The sequence below is a fragment of the Aythya ferina genome, assembly GCF_964211825.1.
Source record: "Aythya ferina genome assembly, chromosome: 9".
Taxonomy (NCBI): domain Eukaryota; kingdom Metazoa; phylum Chordata; class Aves; order Anseriformes; family Anatidae; genus Aythya; species Aythya ferina.
In genome coordinates this window covers 11,750,175-11,776,799 of record NC_140305.1, presented here as the reverse complement: position 1 = coordinate 11,776,799, position 26,625 = coordinate 11,750,175, and the positions used below count along the sequence as shown (strand labels likewise).

The 26,625-nt window shown below is 37.1% G+C and overlaps 1 protein-coding gene across 5 annotated transcripts in view; it reads right to left on the bottom strand.

Annotated features, from left to right (window-relative positions):
* Nucleotides 1-26,625, bottom strand: part of STAG1 (STAG1 cohesin complex component) — a 180,316-nt gene that overhangs the window by 73,272 nt on the left and 80,419 nt on the right. For all 5 annotated transcript variants that reach the window (XM_084529472.1, XM_084529469.1, XM_084529468.1 and 2 more), the window contains 3 exons: nt 12,170-12,246; nt 6,292-6,496; nt 3,061-3,212 (listed from right to left, as the gene is read on the bottom strand). In XM_084529472.1, the coding sequence (XP_084385598.1) occupies nt 3,061-3,212; nt 6,292-6,496; nt 12,170-12,246 (434 nt within the window). The remainder of the gene's footprint in view (nt 1-3,060; nt 3,213-6,291; nt 6,497-12,169; nt 12,247-26,625) is intronic.

Sequence of the window (26,625 nt, the reverse complement as noted above, 5' to 3'; positions counted from 1 at the left end):
ATCACTCCTCAGTTGTGGCTGATGTCACAAGCTGGCAAACGTCCCCAGAAACACGGGGCTAGTACACACTATGGAATAAACTGAGGATGGGAATGAACCAAGAAGCCCCAGGAGGATGTTTGAAAACCTACTGAGGCCCTGAAAGGCAAAGGGGAAGCTCCCTGAGAACTTCAGGTATGACAGAGGTGGACAGAGGTAGGAGAGAGTGAAGTTTATGAGCCATGAAAAGGTTAAGATGCTAAATGAAAGTGTACTTTGACATATCTTTGAATGCAAAATCGAGCAGCTACAAAGAGTAAAGCACAGATGAGGGGACAGCATGGATGGCTAACTCTCTGCTCCTTTTTCTACAAGGAATCTACAGCTCCCTATTAATACGGTAAATTATCAGCTATACAATTGATACAGGGATCCAGGTGTTGGGGCAGAGCTGGTGTAGGAGAATCAGAGTTTTTGTAGTTCCAGGTGAGATCCATTTTACTTCAGTGAGCATAAACTGGCCAAGAGATACTGTTCTGAGCTATTTAAAGATCAAAAGTACTTTGTTGACATTTATGAATTATTTTCCATCTCCCAGCCACAAACCAAGGCACTGGTATAAATAAATCAAAATCAGCATCAGCATTATTAGTGCCAGCTCTTGTCAGCTCATGTACAAATGTGTCACTTATCACTAAGATAATGTTAACTTCAACAGAGGTGGGGTGTTCACAGAAGACTCTCCATCTGCTTAATTCCTATAGAATCTTTTGTGCACTAATATTTAAGAGATGCAATATCTACATGTATTTCAGCTTCAATAATGAATTAACACCTCTTTCACATATTTGATGTTTCTCTGTAACAGTTTTTTACACTTTCAACTTTTCTAGATCATGTACTTCAATCTGAACGCTTAACTTCAGGCATCTGGAGAGGGACCTGCCTTTGGATTCCCGCTCTTACCAATGCTAAAGTAATTTAACATTCCCTCCCTCAAATCTAAGTAAAAACAAGGAGAACATTCTCCTGTTGACTTTGCAGAAATACTGGGTAACTCAAAAAGACATGTATGAGAAGCATAAAATTTGAAGTACTACTGGCAGCAACTAAAACAGAACTTTTTCTATTTTGGGGCTTATTGCAGTACAAAAATCATCCAGTTTGAAAATCTCACTGACTAGAACAGACCGTTAATCTGCTCTCACATTAGATATGTAGAAGATGACACAAGAATGAAACCAGTTAGAAAAAACATTCTGTACTTTCAACTGCTAATTAATTCCCACACTTAGCTTGCAAACTGGCCTATGTGACTTCATGAGGATAAACTCATGCTGATGTAGGTGCTTATGAAGTTTTATTATGATGGCACTGCATCAAAAGAATCAACTGAACGTGCCATCACTGAATGCTATTGTAAATTTAGCGTATTTAAAAACAGGAAATAAACAGTACTATCTTAGGAATACTTACACGGGGCCATTATGTCATTTCAACCTAACGAAGCTATTTTATGCCGTTTCCTCTGCTACGCTTACCACCACACATCTGAGAATGTGTTCAGTCATCACCACTTCTCCCTGGCTTACACCTATGCAACATTTTGATTAGTTTTCATGTGTGGTGGTATGAGAGAGACTGAACATACATGCCAAGAGGTGAAGGCTGCCAAATGCTTAACCTTTATTCTTTGTTCAGGGTTTCACTGCCCCATGTTGGCCTGGGCATCAATGCTTCAAAGCCTGCCCAGCAAAGCCTGCCCAGAGCAATTATATACTGCATCTCCAAAAGACATTGAAAAGAACAGCTGAAGAACAAGTACAGGAGATGTCCACAGACACTGAGATACTGAACCAAGTTCTTCAATGTAAATAGCTACTTGTCCTTCTCTGAAAAATTCAAGCAACCATTAACAAGTGTGGAATAGAAACTGTGTTCTAGCTATTTTAGCTAAGCAATTCTGCTTTTCAAAATGCTTTAACACTGACATGTTTCCTTTAAAATACATGTATTTTCCTTGCAGTTAGGGCATGAGAGGTGGTTCTTGCTTTGTGTCTTATTAAATTGTGTGCTATATTCTAATAATTATAAAATCCAACAAAACTTTTGATATGGATTGCAGGGGTAAAATACAAAAAAAATACATCATTGTAATTATCCCCAGACTAGGACTATAAAGTCAAGCAATTTAAAGTCAGTTATACATAAAAGATGTGCACACAGGTAAGGTGCACACAGGTAAGGCAGACAGACATCCTTAATTTGCCACAGAGTAAAACAGTGGTGGAGGAAATGTATTCAGAACGAATATATTACAAATGATAAATTTAAATCTAAGTCATTATCTCCATATATACTACAATCTCCATATATACTTGAATTCTTCAATCAATCTTATGAATTTTGCATGGTATCCTTAAAGATTATGTATGTTTGTGTGTATTATGTATCCACTTTCTACTTCTTATCATTTTTAGATTTCTTTTAAGTACAACTCTAAAACTGCATTTCCTGGGACACGGTATTTTATTTAGGGATCATTACAGCAACCTTCTAAGGGTTTTGCTCACCTAATGCCAGACTGGTACTTACTAAAAGTGACTTTAATGTCTTCCTAGCTTCTTCTCCCTGAGACCAGGTGCTATAGCCCCTACTCCCATGTTACTTGAAAGTAGCTACAAAAAGAAGTACTAATGAGACACTACGTAGTAACTGCAGCAATCAGTGGGAGAAACGGGCAGCATGATGATGGACTACATGAGCTCTCTTTTCAAAATCTTTCTGTGTAACCATAGTAATGTTCATATACAACTTGAGACTAGTTTTCTTCTTGCCTGGTCATGTGTATAAAACTGAGAACAGTAATTATCTTCTGTGCAGAACAGCACACAAACTCAACTGCATGTAATAATACAAAATTTTAAAGTGCAGCCCTAGTAACATGCTTGAGATCACACGAACACCACAGCAGAAGTAATCTCTCATTTCTTACTGTGGTACTAAAATCACAAACCACCCTGGACTTTCTGTTGGAGGTCGTGCACGTGTACCAGGAAAACAAATCATCTTTTCACTTGCCTCTTTTCTTTTCTGAAGCAGCAGCTCCAATCTTTCATTAGCTCTTTTGCCAATCATTTTGTTTCTCTCAGCTTCGTACTGCCTCTGTGTATTATCCTGATGAATGCTCAGGTTTAAGGCAACATTCACAAGAGCAGTCATAAGCTTCATAGCTGCAAAAGCAGAACACAGAATATGACTCTTTACCTGTAGTCAGAGCTCAAAAATATTGCCTCAAGCAGATCCACACGCAGAGAAAATAACCAACTTGACCCTGGCACAGAACCACTTGGACAGCCACTTCCCACCCCAAAAATACCCAGATAATTTGGCTGACCTAAAAATCAGAAATCAGAGTACACATACCACATTGAGCTCCAGACAGCTCCATTCTCTCCAGAAAATATGCAACTTCTAATGTCAGAGCAAGCACGTGAACCCACAGGATCAGTGCACACCATTAAGCCAGTTATGTGCAGTTACAGACATTTCTCTGTTGAGAAATATCATTATAGATGCCTCCACACTAAAGGTAACCAGTAACTTCTGAAGATTAGTCAATTTGGAAGGGACCACAACATTGTTTCTCTGAAAGAAAAGTCTGACCCTGCTCTAAAGTCAAGTGTGTAATTGCATAAAAAATATGATTTGAACTTCATGTGCCCCTTTATACACATTTTCAAACCTTCTGGATCTATTATTGTTTATGCATATTTTTCTGTCTTAATTTAGTTTTACAAAAACATTTCTAAGTGTCTTTCCCATGTTCTGTGTGGTTACATAGAATATCACAATTTACAACACTGAAAACAGCAAAAGAAATTTATCGATCAATCACATTCTCTCTGGCTAAGTACGCAGCATTGTCCTCAAGTTCAAAAAGCAATTATACAAATGGAGAAGTGAAGTTACTCTTATAGTTAACTTTGTCTTATCTTGCTATTGCTTAAAGTTTGCAAATCTAGAAGTACCTACATGTCTTCTTCCCTTAGTTTCTTGCCATAATGAATAATTTCTCATTCAGATTGGCTATCATGGATGAAAACTGAAAATAAAGACCTCAGAAACACTCCTTGAAAAATAGATGAAATTCTAAAAGTAGGTTTTCATAATTTTTATCAAGACTGAGCTTCCTTGCATCATGCTGACTTCTGCTCTGCAGAGTAGCAGTATAATGAAATGTGCAAAAGCTAGCCTGAAGAAAATTTGCAGAATCAAAACAAAGCTCTCATGTTTGTTAATAAATAAAAATAATTAAGTGTATGGCAAAATCAATCGATCTAATGGAAAAAGCCATCAGTGACTTAAATAACGGAAGCCAGTTGTGAAAACCTTAGGCCTTGGCATTTGCTCATCCTTGCTGGCAGGTTCTAGTTACATGATAGCAACTATTTCCTCTACAAAGCATGGTTCCCGGGTCATGTTTCTAGTGCATGGGGCTGTTTCCTCTTCCCAATCAAGCTTCTCATACTTTTCGAACATCTGTCCCACAAAGGGGTGAACCAGGGGCGACCTTATTGCTCTCTACAGGTACCTTAAAGGAGGCTGTAGCGAGGTGGGGGTTGGTCTGTTCTCCCACGTGCCTGGTGACAGGATGAGGGGGAATGGGCTTAAGTTGCGCCAGGGGAGTTTTAGGTTGGATGTTAGGAAGAACTTCTTTACCGAAAGGGTTGTTAGACGTTGGAACAGGCTGCCCAGGGAAGTGGTGGAGTCACCATCCCTGGAAGTCTTCAAAAGACGCTTAGATGTAGAGCTTAGGGATATGGTTTAGTGGAGGGCTGTTAGCGTTAGGTTGGAGGTTGGACTCGATGACCTTGAGGTCTCTTCCAACCTAGAAATTCTGTGATTCTGTGATCCTGTAATCTAAATAATGGTCTAAGATGTGTATTATTATTATCCTAACTCCACGATCTCTTTCCTATAAAACAATCAATCATAAACTAAGCAAAAAGCAAATTAAAATCACCTGGAATTGAAGATCAGTATCCAGTATAAACTGGAAAGAAATTGTTTCCATCTCTGATTAAGTAACTGGCACAGATTTCCAACAGGTTCTTTATCTCCAGCTCAAGTAGTGTTTACTTTTGAAGACTGAATTTGTAGAGGCAAACTCTCAATGTGGTCAATTATGTCTGAATTATTCAAGGTTTATTATTATTATTATTATTTTTTTTTTTTTTTTATTTTACCACTCCCAGTTACCAAATAAAGTGAAGTTTACAAGGGGATTTCAAAATAGAGTTCAGTTCCTCTAAGTTCAAAGTTTTGATTTTCAGTTTGAAAATCAAGCTCCAATCACATCTGGACTTGGTTTCTCAAAATCACTGGTAATCCGCCTCTTACTTAGATTAGTGAGAGATGAAATTAAAAAAAATAAGTCTGATTTCCACTATGGGTGTTGAATACTTGGAAACCTGAACAAATCTGAAAGAGGCTGACTGTGAAAACTAACTACATCAGTAAAAAATAACAGCAACAAAAATATTCAGATTAATGACAAACATCTCCTATAAAAGCTTCACATATTTGATATGATCTATAAATGGTCCAGGGAAAAGTCTTCCAATAAGATGCATTTCAGCACATGAGGTCAGTAGAAGGACATTACCTGATGGAACTAGTGTTAGACACCTACATCCAAGCTAGAAATCCTGGTATTGCTTTATAATTGGAGAAAGACAGCTACTTCTACACAGCAATTCATCCATATTATGGGAGACATCTAATATAGGTCAGATGATACACACTCTTAGAAAAGTCTATTTCTATCTAGTGATATAATCATTGCCTGACTTAAATGTAGGCAGGTGTGTTGAAAGGTGCAGCATGGCCAGAGGTAGAAGACAGAGCAACCTAGAATATGGCCCAATGTTCCCAAATTTTATGCTTCTCAAGAGTGAAGACACAGATTTCTATTGACACTTAGAATAAGTTTTGTACTCTAAAATGCCAAATTATAAAGGCATGCTAACCAACAAATGAACTAATAAAGAAACACATGACTTAAGTATGCCACTTTTGATTCACAGGATTTAGTGGAGTCCCCTGTGAGGCTTAGACATACTCCCTTCCAAAAGGAAAAGTGTATTGTCAGTAAAGTTATACCATGTGTGTTAATTGGATTTGATACAGCTTTCCAGAGTTCTCAGGACTTGCCAAATTTACCTATATCAAAACTAGCAGTAATTCTCAAACCAACTAACCTGTAGTAACTCCTTTGAAAACTCCCTTCTTTGTGCTTTGTTTACTTACCAGCTAACGTACTGGTGTGCCTGAAAGCCCGGACCTGGGAATCTGACAAACCAGTCAGAAGAGAAATCACCGTGTCCATCATGTATTCATCATAGATGATGCTATACTGACACTGTCGAATGAGCACTCCAATGAACTCACAAAAATTGGATCGAAACTTCTTCCACTGTGGCCCAGGCATGGTAAGGGGGTAATCACCACTGTCCTGAAAAACGAGAAAATGAGCATACTAAGTAAATACAGACCAAGTTTCTAAATTAAACAGTATCTTTTTTCTCCTAGCTAATAGAAAACAGAAAAAACAATTTATTCTTCAATAAACAAAGAAACTTGTTGGCATGAAAACCCTTTTTGAGAGATTTGATCGTAATTTTGCTATACTTGCATTCTTATCTCTGCATAGTCCAAAATATGCGTCCAGACTCAATTATTTTTCTTATGTCCTGGGTTAGGAAATGCAGATAAAGGATAAGCAAGGCACATTTCAAAGTATTTAAGATCAAAATCTAAAGAAATTCTTGCGTGATTGAAGGGTTGTATCATTTTCCACTCCCCACCTTCCATTCCATGTTAATATTCTAATCATCTGGCTGCCTCTCCCCACAAACTCTGCTTTATTCAAGTTTGCAGTTGAGATCTTATCAGAAAGTAATGATTGCCCTTTTGTGATCTGATAAGCTTACCCTTTTTCTAGTGGTTAAACCTACCTTCTGATAGATGCAATAGATTTTTTTTTCAAGTTTAATTCCTCTCCAAGACTAATTTCTCACCATTCTTCCTTCAAGCAACCAAGCAATCTCAGTGAGGCTGTCCCCCCCCCCAATCAGAAAACACAAGCCAATTCCAAAAGATCAAGGCAATTTTCAATTTTCCATCTTAAATCTCTCCCCCAAAATAGGAAGTCAGCAGCATAAAGGTTAAATCTATCTGTACATATTTATTCTGTTTTTGAGAAGAGCAAGTACTTCTATTACCTTAGGTCTTGTCTTACTGCTCAGGCTAACCCTTGTAAAGCCAGTAACTTAAGAGCAGAGGAGCTCTAATCAAATATGCTTTAACCTATACTTAACAGAAGATACTCCACTGCAAAAACGAAAAAACGTACCAATTTTAACTAAATCACACATTCCAACCATACTAAAACGATCTAAATGATTTAAAATACCAAGACAAGCATTTAAATGTTAGAAAAATACAAAACTGTAAGGCAGTCATAGTGACCCATAGTTTCTCTTTCATTACTATGCTGAATAACATTACCTTAACAAACACTATTTTTCCTTCTAACTTTGAATATCCAATTTGAGAGAAACAAGACCTTTGTTAAAAAAAATAAATAAATCAGAGTTTTCATGCTCCTGATACAGAGATCTCTTAGCATGTTCAATTGTAGCTGTGAGTTCTAAGAACTTTTTTAAATCAGACCAAAGTGTTTGATATTAAAAACCAGATAAACAGCAACATCATTAACCGTGTCGTGTGTTTTTAAGTGTTCTTTTTATTTCTTAAACAGTCTGTTTATGCCTAATGCTTATTTGTGAATTTCAGCAAGGCACAGTGTCTTGCCGTCTAAATATGAGCCCTGTATTAGGCTTTTAATTATATAAATTTAGTACTGAAATTAAAATGCTGAAGGCTTCTCTTCAATTTGCCTGGCAGTAACCCATATGAACACCCCAGAATTCTTTTACCCTTTTCTTCTTCCTGCTTGTACCTTTATCTTCACAAATAACCTCCAGATTAATTCTCTGCCTCCAGAGCACCTGTGGGAACTCTGTATGTGAGCTTACATAAATATTATATGCTTTCTAGATGTATGGATATGTAACCTGTAGAACAGAACTGCAGGATCTCTAGTGCTGTGCAAAACTACTCATATTTGTATGACGTATTCTTAACCCACAGTTACATATTAGATGGTCCTTCTGAAAAGTATGTGAAGACTGCTCCGAGAACATCTCATCTTCTGAAACTGGAAGAATACATCGCCAATAAAGCTGGTTTACTGGATCATTTATTTCTGAATACCAATAAAAATGTGGCATGTTGGTGATACCAATATATGTGATACCTGATGGTACAACTGTTAGAAAACTGAAACCAAACCAATTTATTGCTCATCTGCTACTATAGCCCAAGAATTATGAGGAAATTTGTCTATGAAACGCCTGTGCTAATAAGCCAAGCATCCAAACAGTGCAGCAGAAAAGGCTTCTCTGCGGAATTCCCCATTTCAATCTGAACTGGTAGCAGCAATGAATGAAGCTATTTCCATCATTTCCAAGTCCTGTGCAAGTGTTCTTCTGTTCATAATAAGAACAATTAATGGTCCAATCCCTGCTGCAAATACAGAAATCAGAACCAACAGCCAGCTGGCTACTGCAGCACTGGAAGAACAATGAAATATCCTAGAAAAAATAAAGGAAGCTGCAAAACTGAACATCTACAATGGAGATTAAGATGTTTTCTGGGCACCATACTGTGCTAGTGAATACACAATGCAAAATTTTACTCTAGCTATTACTACACTTTTGCTATTTTCTCCTAATAACTCTAGGGTTGTAGAATATATTTATCAAGTCGCAAATACAAAAAAGACACTTTATACCACCTACACACATGTACCAGTGAGCACTAGCCCCTTTCAACTCCAACCTGATACACCAGACCTGGCATTTTAGGTACAGGGAGGAAAATATGATACAGAAGTGGATTGCCTCCCTCTGAAAATGACAAGTCTCAAGATGACAATGAAGGTGGCAGTAGCCCTAAGCATCTGCCTTGTCTCAGGATGACACAGGGGAGATGGGCATTGGGATTTGGGAGTTCTGGGGTAACAGAAGAGGTACTACAGATAAAATGCCAACAACAGTGGTATTTAGAATGAAGAATCAAGAGGGCTGTTGGTCATCTGTGTAGAAAATGCTGATACTTTACTGAGATAATATATGACCACCTGACCCAGCTTCCAATGTTGAACTCTTTCTGGCTCCCTTTTTTTCACTGCTTATTATAGAATTGGAAAAAAAAAAACAACAAAAAAACAAACAAACAAACAAACAAAAAAAAAAAAACAAAAAAAAAACCACACAAAACTAAAAAGAAACAAACAAACAAAAAGAAACAACAACAACAAAAACGAACAGTGGCTCAAGGAAGCTGTCTAGTCAGTCTACCTGGCATCAGGGAGCACAGCCAATAGCACTGCTGAAAGGAGGCAAGAAGTAGACCTGCCCAAGCTCTCTTATTTCTCCAGCAAGTAAAGAAGGGCCGGGGGGTGGGAAGGATCAAGACAATCTACCAAATCTAGCCTGAGCTGCCTTTAGTCAAAGGACTGTCACTAGCAAATGGTGTCTGCAACCACCAGCTACTTATTAGCTATTATTCAGGCAGTTGGAATAGGTGATCCTTAAAGATCCCTTCCAGATAACTATTCCATTATCTATTATCCAGACCTCCCAGAAACAAATGACTGTTGTTTATAATGAAGTGGTAAATACAAACCAAAGGGCCAAGAACTTGACTAATGCCAAGCTAATCACAGTTGTAATTTTAAAATCTGGTGAAGGCTGAGAAAGACTTTTTGTTTCATTACGTATTTTACCCTGAACACTAATGGAAGCTGCTCTCATTCTGTAACTTTATATTTTGGCTGGTCTTTTTTCATGACGTATGATATCCTGCTATGCAGAGAACATTCTGAAATACTACAATTAGTAAAATGAACAAATGGCTCATATAACAATTACAAACTCACCGTGCTGCAATCACAGGATATACGAACATCACCAACTGCACCAAATTTTAAAATGTTTTCCACTGCTAACAGGGCATGTGTTTATTCCAGATTTCAAAATACTCACTGGGTTGTGGTCTAAGGCTAACAATTTCATGCTTTAATACTAAAACCTACAAATTCTTTCATATACGTACTCAAATGGTAAGGCAGAAGACTAAATGGAAGCTTTCTGTTAGAACTGCAGAAGTTCAGAAAAGTTTTAACGAATGGAAAAAGAAAGTTTATGCACTAGTAACTGTAATTCTTTGCAACATTTTGCTTACATGTACATTCACACCATGCATAAATACGTAAGGGAGAGACTTTTTCCTCTACCTCCCTCTTTGTTTCTGACATAATCTCTTCCTGCCCTCCCAGGATGATCATACTTGGCAGAAAGGACTGAATCCTAATCACAGAAATAAAATTCATCTACATTTGTTCCTAAATTTTCCAAGACAGTTGCACATTTTCATTGAAAGAAAGAGCCTCTTTTTCTATAGCAGCAAGATCAGACTTTTTATAATTGTACTTTTCATGCAGAGATGCTAGGGAACAGCCAGAATTGTACAGGATCTGTCAACAGGAAACCTGGCCAGAGATCAATCCCTGTTGGTGTGGATGCCCCAGCAAGGCCAATCCAGCTCTTCATCTTCTCTGAGAAATGCTTCTGTTCTGAATACTTACTTGGAAAATACATGCAGTTGTGTTTCTAACTTTACCAAATATCAAACACTTGTAAAAACACAGAGCACTGATGTGATATTTGGCAGAAGCTGGCAGAAGCTGTCTGATAGTATCTAAGAACTGCCACAGGATGGTCTCATATACATAGAGTATCTCACAGAACACACAAAGTAAAGGTTTTGTAGGAGCAGAGCAATGTTCATATCGTCAGTTTTCTTGCTTAATTTTTTGAATCACAGCCTTGACATTCTTCCTAGAATTGGTCAGAAAAAGACTGCTGCCCTACAGAAAATTTGCGTTTCAATGTTCGTTTTCCTTACTAAGCAAACTGAACATTCAGAATATTTTTATACAAGAAAAATCAAAGGAATTACAGTTGTAAAATCTCAAAGCTAAAAATTGTTCATTAGGGAAATTTTTATTTTGACAGAAGATACCCAATCTGAACTGTAATATGTTTGTTTCAAACAAAATGTTTCTATCTTTTGAAAGAGAGATTTCTTTTTGTAACACTTCCAAAATGATAACTTTCATGTCAAGTTCGGTTTAAGTTGCCAATTCAAATGAACAAAACATAAATTTGCACATAGAAAACAGACTGGAATGCTGCAAATGCCAAGCCTGCAGTCCTGTGTCAAGAATCCAGAGTTCTGTGTCGCATGATGGCAGTTTCAAGTGGTCAACTACAGCGTCTAACATACCACCACCAACTGAAGTTAGATGAGAAAATTTTCTGTTGTTCTTCTTACTGCTTCCTCTTATTAATCCCTCTAAAACAGTCATCTCTACTACCCAAGATATGAGCTGACAAGAATATTCCTAAAATCATTCAAAGGTACAAGAGTTTGTATGAAGGACTATCATGGACCCAAGCTAGTTCTTGCAGTCACATGTGGCTAGGCTCTCATAGGCGTGTAGGTGTGGTGCTAAGGAACATGGTTTAGTGCTAGACTTGGCATTGTTAGCTTAAAGGCTGGACTTGATATCTTAGAGGTCTTTTCCAGTCTAAATGATTCTGTGATTCTATAGCTTGCTTGATGCAAGTTTTCTTCATGCTTTTGTGTGCTAGTACACTTACACCCTTCACCTGCTTGGGTCACAAACTTTTCAGTACCGGTATTTCAGCATCCAAGGCCTACTCAATCCACAATATTGATTTTTCAAGATCGGTGACTAATCAGCCTTTCAAATTATTTCATTACCTTCTGTTTTTCATAATTATTCTTTCTAAAGCTCATGCTGGCCTGTTGATCCTCATCCAATAGCTGAAAATGCTGTTTTGCTTGTCAACATAATTTCTTATACTGAGACATTGCTTATCCACTGTTTTCTTACCCACTGCATGTTTATTTTAAAACAAAAGAATACCGTAATGTATTTCATAATGTTTAAAGCACTATTTGTATAACATACCTCATCAAATTCTTCTGTCATTTTCCTTATGATTTCTGCATTTTGCATGTTCCTGAACATTTCAATTCTTACAGTACCTGTAATATAATAAGGGAACAAAAGAAATTAACACAACCCATTTTTCACATCAAAATAATAATCTCAATGTTTTTCTGCTGCTAAATTTACAGCTCAATAATACATATGAAAGAGCATTTAATGTGATTATACAAAAAACATTGAGAAACAATGACTCTTGAAGAGACAAGTAAAACCATCAGAATGGAAGTTAGTAATATTTTCCACCTTTTTACTCTTCAAAACTGAGCAAGCATGATAGAGGAGCAACTAAAAACCAATGCAAGACTCACACCATATCTGCAGTTACCAAATGTTTTTAATTTTGTATGCAAAATAAAAGTCTTTCAGTTCTACAGCCGTTATTAGTATTTCTCTACTTTTTTTATGATTATAGATTACAGATATACCATGACCTCTACGTGGAGGCACAGGAGTGGTTTCCAAACTGCTTAACTCAGGACCAGCATGGTTTATTACTAAGCCACAGCACTGTGTGAATGGAGCTCTGTAGACCAGAGCTACCACAATTGCATCGTGTGGTGCTATAGTCAAGACGTCTCTCCAAAACCAAAGGCTCCAAAGGGCTCAGTCAAGATGTGAGCCAGCTCAGGACCAAAAGCAGCAACTGCATCTATGTTATTCCTTCATCTTGATTACACCATTTCCCCATCACCTGAACAACAAAGTTTACAGGAGTAACTTTTCACTGTAAATTGTACAAAGCTACCAGAACTGAAAATATAATACAATAGCAATTAATGAAAATAAATGCAACTTGAATGAAATCACACTTTATATCACATTATTGCCTTTGAAACTAAACATTGTCTAAATCTCCAACCATATAATGCAAGTCACCATAGGGAATATTTTTTTTTTTGTTACTGCATTACATTTTTGCCACTTGACAATTGTCTTTTGTTAAAGGAGGAAACACATAAAACATAAGCAAACTTCAGAGCTACAATTCCCATCCCAACCTTGTTAACATTACAAAGAGTAAATCTCCCTAGTTTTGCAAAAATTTCAATTGGATTAGTAATCCACTGCATGGCTTCAAAAACTGGAATCAGAATCATAGAGACTTAACAGCTAACAGTATTAACTCCTGTGCGAAGAATAAAAAAAGATAAGTTAAGCATACTAAATATTGTGGGAATGTTTTTATTACACTATTTTATTCCATGAAAAACAAGCATTAGAAACATATGCATTTCAAAACATGTAAGCATAGTTACAGCTTTTATCTCTTAGAAGGGATACTGTTTCATAACAGAGCTTAAATTTTGATTTCTTGACTTGTTAGTGCTTCTTTATGAAATACTATTTACTTATCTCTTTCACATTAGGTTAACACTCAAGCTTAGTTCTAACAATGGTGATTTACGTCTGTGCATGGTAATTTGCATATTTTTAATAAGCAATTAGTAATGCACTGTATTGATATAAAACAAGAACTCAAAAGAATACTACTGTATGACCTGAGCTGACGACCTGTTTTATCAGCTTTGAAATCACCTCTATATGCAGCTATATTTTAAATATTTCGCCCAACAATGAAAGTTTTGTTTTAAATAAGTGAAACGGTTTCAATGTCTCAGCATGTTGGAAAGTGAACAGCTATTCCTAGAAATCCATCTCAACTGCATTAATACCTTTCTCTCATTGCATGCTGTCATCTGTTCTTCTGATTAGTAACAACACTCACTGAGTACAGAACCTATTGACTTTTATTTTTATAGTTCTGATTCAAATTTTATTAATTCAATTTACTTATTGAATAACTTCTGTACAATATATAACCATGTTACTTTGTATATCTACATTGCACACTGTATATTTACTTCATATATTTACAATGTATTACCATGTTACTTTGTCAGAAAAAGTAAAAATAGTGCAACTAAAATGCCTTGTTAATGCATTTCCCTCAATTCAAACCTCCCTTCAATTTAGTGTATTTCTGCTGTGGTTCTCTGCACCTTTCCTCCCTGAGGTTATGGAATGTAATTATATTGTGGGCACTATTTGGTGGCTTGGATATTGTTACTTTTTAAATCACCTCCTGCTTTTTTTTTTAACAGTCAAGTAAAGTAACATTTTCCTTTGAATGCTTTCTCGAAAGCAATTGGTTTCAAGAGGTACCTGCTTAAAGGACTGCATTTTTTAATTGCATCACTGCAATGCAGACTATTTATGACTAGGTCTATATATCCCTGTTTCTTTAGCAGCTTTGAAGATGCAGAAACAGGGCTCAAAGAAAGCTGATGGCTGGTACCAGAGGCACTCCCCATGTTACTGTCAGACAACAAATTGGATATCTTGTGCCACAAGGGCAGAAACCTGGAACCTGCCCACTGCACTGGCCCAGGGGAGAGGCTGCAGACCCCAGGCAGCCTCTTCTGAACCATGGGAAGGCTTTTACTATCCATGACCAGAACTGAGACAGCATCATCCATCTCCTGGGCACCTGAGGATTTCTCCTGATGCTACACAGAGGTGGTCCAGCTGAGGCTCATACAGACTCCACACACACATTTTTCCCAGCTCCCTGGGGGCATGCACAGGATGGAACAAGCTCTCGACATCTCCTGCGGATGCCAGTGTGGACAAGAGCTCACAGAGGTGTCAGGAAGTGTTAAGAGGAGCGATGATTGACAGCATTTATCAGCTCACTGTCATGTCTCATTCTTGCTCCCACCTTCTGTGACAAACCACTCACACTGGAAATCATGCCAAGCAAAATGAGCATTTCTACCTAAGTAGCAACAGGGAACAGCTTAGGCCTGCCTGTTGCCTGTCCTGCCCCCCCCCCCCCCCAAAAAAAAAAAAAACACAATCCTGTTGAAAATGGTAGTTTTTATAATTAATGAAAAGCTAAACTCTCTGATTTTAAAGTGAATCCTTAAACAGAATTTCTACTAAATCCAATTGAAGGTGTGGACTGTATTCCTACGGTCTGTGCCTTAGCCATGTTGCTACTAGTCTTTTATCCTCTTCTAACTGAATTTTACCTCTATTGTGAAGCTAACTCTTACTGTTTAATGCAGATTATTTAAATTATCTTAGCCCATTAAGAAACTGAGAGTTCTCAGTTTAAACTTATTCTCCCGCATTGTGTTTTTAAGTCTTCTTCTCATTGACATGTAAGTCTATTTCCTTAGTGACAAATTTCCAATGTAACTTTCAGCTAAAGGCAGCTATCAATTTAATTCATCAGTAATTAATCATGTCAGCCAACGTGGCTTTTTGAACGGAAAAGAAAAAAACATACAGATGACGCAACATAACTGCAACTACAGAAGAGAAGGACTAAGAAGGCCCACACAAAATTGCATGAATACAATTTAATAAAGCTGTGTATAAGACAGAACATACTACTTCCAGGAAATACAGCGTACAGTGAACTCAGTGGCTTCAGAAAGTATACTTAAAGTGGGAAGAATAACGAGTTATCAGGGAAAGCCCTGTGCAAGAAAAGTAACAACAAAGAACTCTAAAAGCTGGCAATTCTGGTACTTGCAGAAGAAAGGACAGTTTTTGTGACAGAAACAAGGCCACTGCAGAAGTGCTACTCTAACAGGCCACAGTTGTGAGCTAACGCAAACAAATTGCTCACTGGTAAAGAGACTCCTGAAAGTTGGTAACACACTATATCCTATGATTCATAGTCAGTTTTAATCTCTGGTACCTTAATTCATAGAAGCTACAAAGCCAATATAATTCCTTCTCTTTTTGACCGCTCAGAAAACTGTGAGAAAATTCCAGCTCAAGACTAAAAAGTCAATGGATATAAAATAAGTCCACACTCTCCTGCCAAAGAAGGATTAATTGTGGGACCTTAAATACATGGTGAGTAATTATTAGCTCTCAACCGCACAAACTGGTTAACTGGAAGAAAGATTTATAAAGGCATCAAGTTGAAGACACTAGGAGATTTGCACTGAAAAGCATAATATGAAAAAGGCAATGCACTCTTTTGCATTGGCTCCAAGTCAATAGCTGGGATCAGAGCACTGTGAAATTGTCAAGACAGGGCAAGTTTAGCAAAGATCTTGCTAGGATGGATGATGATTACAGAACTGCTGTGTGGGCAATATTTCTTTCCCCCAGCATCAGTCTGTGTGTGTTTCCTGTAACTTCCTCCCCAGCTTACTAAAACAGAAATAATCCACTTCCACAATGTCTGTAAAGTGCAGGCTTTAACCATCTGAAAAGCATTAATGACAAAACTCAACAGGAAAGATGACGAAGACTGAGGTGAACATTATTCCTCATGACTTAACCTGGGTCAAAGTATACTCCCATAAAATTTCATTTACTGTTCCCAGAAGAGAGCAGTTTGAAATTAACCAAAAATTACACACTGGTTAAATATATATATATAAATATTTTCTTTTCATGTTACTTGCTTACCATTACATAGAAATATTAAGGTAGATCTGACCTGATTGGAAACAAAAGATATTAATCTCAATGGAAACAGTGTTGGGCTGGTTGAAGAACATCCAAATAGGTGTTGAACATCCTAAATCCCATCAGGGCTCCTAATTTTCCATTGATTTCTCATCTTTAAAACTGAATACATTACTGAACCCAGAGGTCAGGATTCTAGAAAGAAGATACCCTAAATAGTTGAATTTTAACTTCCCCAGCAGACCTAGAAAAAGAAGGCGCTTTTACTGACCTATTCCCCAATTATTCCTGTGGCATTCACACTACGTTGCCCTGCTTCTGTCACAGATGAAGCAGTATTCGAAAGCCATTATCATCCTAAAAGACACAGCCCTAATTCATCCTTAGAACTGCTTCAGACCATGAACTTACTGAACGAATCAGCAAGAATCCCAATGGAAAAAAAAACAAATCACAGTTTCATGCAATTAAAATCTTTTTAACCAGAGAAGTAGGCAATTATTAGAAAGGATTCTAACAGTTTGTCTACGTTTGTCCTCCTACAAGAAAACAGAAACTGAGTATCTAATGTGTCAGCTCCCCAAATAGATTCGAAAGTGTTCTTGAAATCTCTCTGCAAGGTTAAGCCCTTACCATTCAAGTGACACGCTTAGGAAAAGTGCATTCTCTTGTTGCAGTCCAACTCTTTGATTGATATTCCACTTATTAATTTGCTTACCAGAATATCATTTTGTTATTCTTAATTCTGTTTTCCTTATTGTGTGCACTGCTCTGATTTTGTCCAGCATGCTCTTACAACTCTTGAATATTAATTATTTGATTTTCCACTTTCCATTTTTAGACCATTGCAGAGTACATGACTCAAGTTGCTCTTTTGATATAATTCCTATTCTTCCTTTGCTTTAGGTCATTTTGCACTTGACTCTGAAGTATCATTTCTCGGAACAAGTTCATTCTTTTCCCTTGGTTGTGTTTCCCAAGAAGACTTGTGTATCTATGTCCCCTGTCTACTCTTGTCCTCTTTTGAAGACCATCATCACTATTGTGCTCTTCACATTGCTCTTGCAGAACTAGGAATATTCCTCTAATGACTAAGCTCACTACTTTGCCATCCTGATAATGAGAATTACCTCTCATAGAGGGCGCTTTCTATTTGTGTTCTCAAATCGACAGAGTCCTCACTGCATTATAAGAACTACATGGACAGCCCTTGACTTGCTATGTCCTACTCCTTGATGATACCTCACTAGTTTAAGTCCCTCCATCTCAGCAAATACTGTACATTACAGAACTATAAACTGTTTTAAAACAACAAGCTTTTGTATCTGGCCTTCCTCTTTTCATGTCTTCTATGCCTAAACCATGTCTAAACTTATGTCTTTTTTATGTCTAAACTTCTACAGCAGAAACTCCCACCTCCTCTCCCCTTCTATCACTGCCTAGTTATTTTCAAGAGAGCTTTTCTAGACTTCAGAACAAATAAAAACAAATATTAAATAGGAGAAAGATTTAGGGGCAACTTTCTTTTCCTGAATGCTCAGATCCTGTTTCTTGGTAAAACTTCTTCCAAGCGGTTCTTTCTTTGAATTAAATGAATAAGCAAAGAAAAGATAAAGACCAGAAATGCCTTTACAGAGAACTGCATTAGCCCCACCATGAGTCTTAAGCAGTATAAGAAACATACAAATAAAACAGACTTCCACAGGATAGCAGAGAAAATAACAAACTACTTTTTACTTGTCATCATGAAGAGATTGCTTCATGAGATGAGATTACCTGAGGACAGAGACATACTTTTCCATAGCAATGTGATGCTAAAGTTGAGAAAAAATTGCAACAAAATCGAAGTTCTGGAATGGAGGAAATTTGGTTGTTACAGTCCTTTCCTCATTCTTAGGCCCCTTTTGTGTGCTCTCTCCTCCCAATGCCTGACTGCCACCTACAGTTCCTACTCTGTGCTCATTACGTGTCCAACAGTGGCATGCACGTATAGCACACGCAGTAACTGACTGAGACAGCAAGAGGCCATCCAAAGGGACCACTGCTAAAGCATTTCTAATTTTATGTCCTCTATAATACAACACACAGAAATGTGTTATTGTTTCATTTTACAGACCTTTATCACAAGCACTGAACTGCTGACTTATCAAAACCAAGTGCCGCTAAAGGAAGATATTCAGTATCGAAACCTCAAAAGTTTACTAAAAAGGAAACTGACTTCAAACAACCAGTAATGTAATAGTGACTGTAGCTTTAAACAGTATCAATACAGGTGATTAAAAGGACCTGTAAAGCTGGGAGAACCTCTAAGCTTTGATTACCATAGGGTTCACTGCACAAAACAGTGGAATTTCATTATCAAATGCTTGCTATTTCCAATACCCGGATAGCTGTTTCATTTTTGAAGTGAACAATTCCATGTTACACTTTTAAGTTCAAAGTTCTGAATGAGATTTAGAAGTTGGTAACTTCATGCATACAACTAGTGATTCATACACTCTGACTGTTCAAATGTTTCCAAAAAACCACATAAGTGACATATGATCCAGAAGACACCAATGAAGGAAACAATTCCTTCATTACAGGTACAGGTACAAAAACACCAAAGTCTGCCTGAAAACGTTACAAAGAGGAAAATCATTTGTGTCAACACCAACCTAGTTATTTCCCCTTGACTGAAAAAATAATTATGAATTCTTACTGTAAAAAGCGATAGAAACTTGAAGTCTATTTTAAAGAAACTGAATCCTATGAAATTCCTGATCTCCTAGTTAGGCATTAGAATTTGCTTCTTTTTAAACAAGTATCCCAAGTGTCTGGAGAATGAAAGCGAGAAAAAATACAGAATCCAGCAGTGACCCAAAGAACTACCTACTATTAAATCTGATCACTGTGCCAGAGTAGAAGGTTATGTCCTACAGAACCACTGGGCCTATTCATGGGTTGATGTTATTTTTGTGAAGTAATGCTTCACAAATCCCTTAGAGCTCCACAAGCATCAATAAGCAGCTAAAAGTCATTCATTTATGCAACACATATCCATTTTCAAAATTCTATAATGAACTTCCTTTTCTCAGTTTTTAAGTAAGTTGTCATGCAGTAATAGAAAAAGTTTGTTTTAGATTAAAAGATTTAAAAAAGCAGTAATAGGAAAAAATGGTCAGTTTTCAGAATGGAATAAAACTTTCTAAACACAGGTTTTGATAGAAACACGCTAAACAGCAGATATAAATGCTTTGAAAGGGAGGAAGAATAATGGAGCAGGCACAGTTTGCCAGTAACAAAATTATTTAGAAGAGCTAGAAGTAAAGCTGACAGTCACCACTGCCAAAGGATTTCATAGTAATAAAATTGATAAAATGGCAAATAATGCTCTTTAGGGAAAAGAAAAAACAAAAACAAAAACATATTAATTCCACAAACTACTACTAGAAAAAGCAGCAGGCCTACATAATTTAATGCATCCAGAAATAGCACACTTTATGTCTTAAAATTTTGATAAAGGAAACCTCTTCACTCTAAGTCAGATAATACTGTTTTAGTATAACTACAGTATTTGCATTTGGAAACAGTAAGCTGCTTTCATCTTGATGTTAACGTCACTGACTTTGAATAATAGAAGCCATATAATTAATAACTAAAGCCACTAAATGTAGTATTTGTAGTGAATGACTTCACAAAATGGATCCTTTCATGCTTTGATGGCTTGAAGTAATAATTCTCACAAGGCACCCACCTTTTTGTCAGATAACTGCAGACTTGAACAACAGCAAATGACATGAACATGAGTAAAAGCTCTGGAGCCTTTGCTATCCCAAAGGCAGTGCTTTGTTCCTGATTATGTCTTAACGCACTTGGTGGAAGCATCCACCATCACAGACCCCCAGCAGCTGCATCCTGCCCTGCACTGCCTCACTTCATTGTGGTTGAATGAGCAGTCTGTGATCAAGGAGGATGCTTATGCCTGAGGAGAGAGGGAAAGAGCTGACTCCATCATCTTCCTCGGTTTAAACTCCTCTGAAACTCTCCACCTGCTTGCTTAGTACTGGTTCTACGATTCATTTTTTGTGAGCACCACTCATTCTTGCAATGTCCTGCACAAGTGCTGTAAGGAAACTTGTTACGTGAAACATTCTACACGGATCTGATGAAACAGAAAAATAACATAAGGACTTTTGTACTCAGTAATCGGCACTAGGTGTTAGGAGTGCAACTTCAGGTCATGTATAAATGAACCTTGCATTGGGTAGTAGTTTAGAGTTTACCTGAGCTGCAGGTTGTTAAGCCACACTGTGACTACTGTATTTAATGCTGCTAGTGAATCTATCACCTCTGAATTCATTTGTACTTTTCATCTCCCCAGAACTGTGCATCAATGAAATCTGCAGGTTAGCTCTATATTCTGTAAGAAAGGAACTCATTCTATTTTTAGAGCTGCTGCCTGATCATTTGATTTGATAAGCATGGGATCTTTTTTTTCTTTTTTTTTTTTTTTCCTTTTTTCAAGAAACAGAAAATAATTGTTCCTCTACCTGTCATTCTTTTTCCCATTGCTCGGTTCTTTCCCTCTCTAATTACATGTATGTATATTCTTTTGGAAGTGGGATGGTCAGAAATGCAATCAATGCTCAAGATGCAGATGTGATGCAAGTTTATAACATAGACTCCTTTGTTTATACACATAAATTTGTCCTTTATCTCCAATTCTTTACTTCACCTCTCAAAGCACTGCCAAGCAAAGAGATTATATTTCCTAATTATTCACAATGACAACAGGCTCTAGAGCAAAACAGCTCTTCACTTCATATGCAGAACAAAACTTTGGCTTCATGCTGTCAGAAGTTACTCAAATCCAGTGACAGAAACATCCGTAGCTTGGACGAAGGGCTGAAAGTTAAGCATAAGATACAACAACATAAATATCTGAATTATGTCCATTTAGGTTTATTTCTCTTTGAGAGTACTTTTATCGGGGCTGGCTTCACATCCAGGACATCAACTGCACTGCTAACATGCAGACCCATAAACTTCCCTCTGTAATGAGAGAGGCCCAATATGCACCTGAGCTCCTCTTGCTTCCTGGGTGCGGATCTTATCAGCACGTACAAATACCAGGTTGGAGAGTGCAATGACAACAGAGCTGGAGGACTCAGACAACCAAACACGAGCACACTAACAGAGCATAACTGTGTAAGCATTCCTGTAGCCAAGGGCTGAGTAGAAATATTACTGCCATTGCTAACAACAGGCTACAGGCATCTGAACTGCACAAGCCCCGTGCTGTTAGGCTACGTACCAATGTGGTAGGAGCTCCTGCTGTGTGAACTGCAGCTTGGTACCAGGTGTCTCCTGTTATAATGCACAGTTGAAGTGTGGGATAATGAATAGCAAAGGCCTTGAAAACACAGAATCTGTCTGATAAAATGATTTTGGCTAAAACAAATTGCTTTGTACCAGTATTCAGTACTGCGATGTGCCACCATATTCTCCTTGTGACATCTACAATATTTTCTAGTAATTACAATAAACCCCAGATCAGTTTTAAAAATACTCTTTACAGTAAAAATAACAGATCTTTGTTCCAACACACTTCATATACTACAGATTCTTTATTATGCATTCTTTTAGACAGCAAAGTTTTAATCCACCAATTTGGACAACAATAAATAGATTATGATTATTTAACAATTGTTGATGACTGATTTTCCTGTTTTCTTTCCTGTGATTTTTACCTAAGTTGCTCTATGCAGGGACAAACTTATATCTGCTTACATCTACTTACATCTACACAACACCTCCCAGTTTTCTAAATCTTTTTCTAAATTTGCTTTTCAGAATTCCTCATTCATCACTCTGAGAGTTACCAGGCAGTCAAACACTGGCTGGTATCTTCTCATAACATCTAGTTGATGAAAAAAATAAAAATAAAAAAAGCAGATATCTTAAAGTACAACAGTAAAATTGACACTGTAACCACTGCAAAACAGATTTGCAGCAGAAAGCTAAAGAACAGTCAACTTCATAAAAAGTACTTGCTTCACAAACCAACACTGGAGATACAGAAATGTCTTAGATATAAATTAAGTCTAAAACATTTGATTATCCTGGTTAAATTAAAGTCATCATCTACCTGAAAGTGTTTCTCTGCTTTTTTATTAATCTAGAAAAAGGAGATGAGACTTATGTGTGCATTTCTGTCTGTAAGTATGCTGCTTAATGAAATCTGAACTGTTTCTTTGAACCAATCTAACAGATCTTAGATATAAAAGGCTCCAATAAAGTTTACAAAAGCAGATAGTTGAGAAGAAACCAAAGACACTACAAACCACGACCTGAGTCTCTGGAAAGACACCAAAAACCCCTCTGAGACAGGAGAAATAGAGGGACACTGACATCGTGAATGCCACTGCTTCTTCAAGAAAAGCTTCAAGTGGAGCACACCAACCTCTTCTACACTAGTGTTTGCTATATAGCTTATTTGGCGTCCAAAAAGTTATAAGCTTCAAGAACTTTCTGAGTGTATTACATGGCATTCAGAACTTCATCTCTCATCAAGAGTATCTGACACTTCATGAGTATGTTCAACAGCTTCTGTACAGTTCAGTGAAGATGACAATGAACACAGAAACACTAGATATCACTCTTCATTATTCCTGCTACTCCTGAAATCACTTGTTTCCAGTATATTAAAGACTAAAAGCACTTACTGCCCAGGATCTATGAAAATGCAATGCAAAAATTAGCAGAGCTGGCTCAAAGCAATGCCTTTATCTTCCTCTTTCCCCATTTAAAACTATGCAAGGTGAAATTTTCCTTTTTCATGTAACTGTTTTTCCTTCTTTCCTATGAAAAAAATCAATTTTCTATTATCTGTTTGCTCACTCCAATACTTTTTGAAAATCTGAACACATGTATGGAGGTGTTTCTTGTCTAAGGAAATAATAAATTGAGAAACCACCTGCAAAAATGCATAGTATGTGCACATCGCAGAACTAAGATGCTCTCTGCAACCTTCATTTAGTCTCATGTGTGTGCACTGTGACTGTCTAGCCTCATTAGGCACAGGGAACTTGACAGTTCTGGAAATGAACAGGGATTGTGCAGGTGAAATTATTGCATCTTGGCTGTGTGCAGCTCTTGCTACAGCCAATGAACTTGGCAGGCAAATGCAGGAAAAAAGAGGATGGTCTTACAAGATAAATTGATTATGATGCTGCAGACTGCTATTTTCTTACTGTTCAGAGTTCCCATGAGTCTCTGGACAATCTAAACTATGTCAAAAATGGTCCATAACTGCACATTCTTCATTTTCCAGGCATCTACTTTGCAGTCTTGTGGATCAATTCAAAGTGCAGCATACAAACAACTGTATTTGCACGTACATTGACTAACACCTTTCTTTGGGTATTTAAAAACAAATAAAATAAGAAAAAGAATAAAAGTTTTCATTAGCCCTTCCTTACTGGAGAAGATTATATTCTAATGGCCTGGGCTTGAGACCTCCTTTTTTCTTATTGCAAATAATCTATCTGTTCCACAAATTTAAGAACAAGTTTCCATTCCATGAACTTCACAAAATCTTCTAGGTACTCTGAGCCCAGTCATTAAGCAATTTGAAGATAAGGAGCAGGAAGTCAGTAACAGCCATGCTTTAAACATTTAGTATGTTATCTGGAAAAAACTCCCCACAGGGAGTGGTACAGATGTCATATTTGCTGTCTCAAGAACTTTTTTTTTTTTTAATTAATGACAGAGTGTGTGAGCCAGTTATAGAAGAGAGGCAGTATCTTTATTTGAAAGGGATTTAAAAATAAAAATTAGTTGAAATCCTACACAAAAAAGCCCGTTGAAAAAAAAAAAAAAAGGTTTCCTTTTTTTATTTTTTCCCCTCATCAGGATTGGGTTACTATTGAAAAATAACAGAAAGCATCATATTCAAAGTGAGCTTAAAGCAACACCAAGTGAACTTAACAATAGCTGCTCAAACACTTTGGCAGGGGCAAGTGAACAAAAGAGCACATACCAGAGCACAAATCAGTAAAATCTGGATATGCTTGGTGATAAATATAATGCAAGAGGGAACTGTCACCTCTGAACTGAGAAAAGACAAACTGCTGGCAGCTGTCACGACAAGGTTGGAGAAACAGCAATCCTAGGGCAAATCTGAGGTCATCAAAAATGTGTGGAGTGTCAACTGGAGATGCAAACTGAGGAAAGACTGGAAAACACACAGAGATCACTACAGTGTTGACAACAACTTTAAGTGTGAATTTGGAAGAGGTGCAAAAAAACGAGAGGTCAACATAGAACTTGTTTCTCATCAGCAGATATCTAGGATTCACTATTTGTGAGCAAAATGAAGTTTACATCAGTCTTATTTTGTCTTATGTAAAGTTTGTTTTTCTAGTACTCTAAATGATAAAGCAGTAACTAATAGAAAGGGTGCTGCAAGACCGATAGCGATAAATAGAGGATGAAATACAAGAGGGAATAGAGAGCTTAAGTGAAGAAATGAAGAACGCTAATTAACACAAAGATGGTGGACTCGAGGGGAAAAATTAATCAAGTACCACTATGGAAAAAGATCAAAAACACAAAGGAATGCAGCAAGGGCAGCAGGTTTAATCTGGAAAATGGCTTAAATCCTTATTTACAATCTCCTCTCAGATTGCTTCTACCTCTACCCTCTACCTTACAAATATGAATAGTAGAATTAGTTGAAATGGTGTATTTGGCTTGAATTAGAAATGGCACTGAAAATAATCAAGTGTTACTATGCTGCTAGTGCAATTCTCTGTAGATTTCCAAATGCAAGATGCCACTGATGCAGTCACTTTACTCCGCTGGTTCTGTATTACGGAGCAGGGGAAATTTATTTAAAGTGGGAATATACGAAGCAATGCTTGGGCAAAATATTTTAACATAACCTACAGCTAATGTTTGATTTTGCAATGAGCATTTATTTTTCACAATAGCTTGTAACAAACTACTCAGAGTATTTTTTTTTTTCCTTTTGCCTTTCAGCACTTTAAGCAATCCTTTAGGTTTCTCAGTGCTTCCTCTTCCCCACTATCAGTTTAAGATGTTTGGAAATCTTAACATAAGAGTGTCTTTATCATAATACGCTCAAATTTTTAAGATTAACTGTAATGCTGAAATCATTTTTTTGGCATAATGACACTTTCAGCTGTAATTTAGTGTAAACATAGACAATGTCTAGCAATTTTTTTGTTATCCTTCTTACATGAATTTTTCCTTGAAATACATAATAGAAGCACCAAAGGATGTTATATCATGGGTCATCCACTTGATGAGATTATTCAAAAATTGAGTTACATTTTTAATATATGGTGCTGTTCAGCAATATATTCTGGCTGCAGCATTCTGCAGCAGCATAAAGCAGCCCCACAACATACTCATCAAATGAAATGGGTTTACTGCCATTTTGGCTGCTGAAGCAGACCTAAACCACCATGATGTACGCTCGTCTCAGGGAACACCTTCTTTTCTTGTAGATTTTGGAGTCCATCATTTTTTCCTCTGGTTTTATACTTCCCTGCATTTAAATTCACAAGCTTACCTCTACAACCTTCATTCCTCTGTTACAGAAAAGTATGAAACAGATGTTTCAGTTTCCCTTTCTCATTGAGTTTTCCTTATTAATGAGATCTCATGCACATTATTAGATTTTTCGCCTAGGGTTTTTAGTATTTTTTTGCTGTTATTACAGGCTGTTAAGAACAAAAAGAAATGCACAAAGCATTTCCCATTTTCAAAATGCCTGCCACCTTACACTGTTTCCACAAGATCAAAGTCTCAAAATACCTAAGGGTTAAATGCGTTTTTCAAATGCATCTCACTGTTTCTAATCAGAATGAACTGCAAGCCTTGCTTTACACAGGTAGGTAGACAGGACCACTACCGGGGTGACGAGTGCAGATACTCATCTTTCGCAAAAGCAGCTTGTTGCTCAGTCTCCC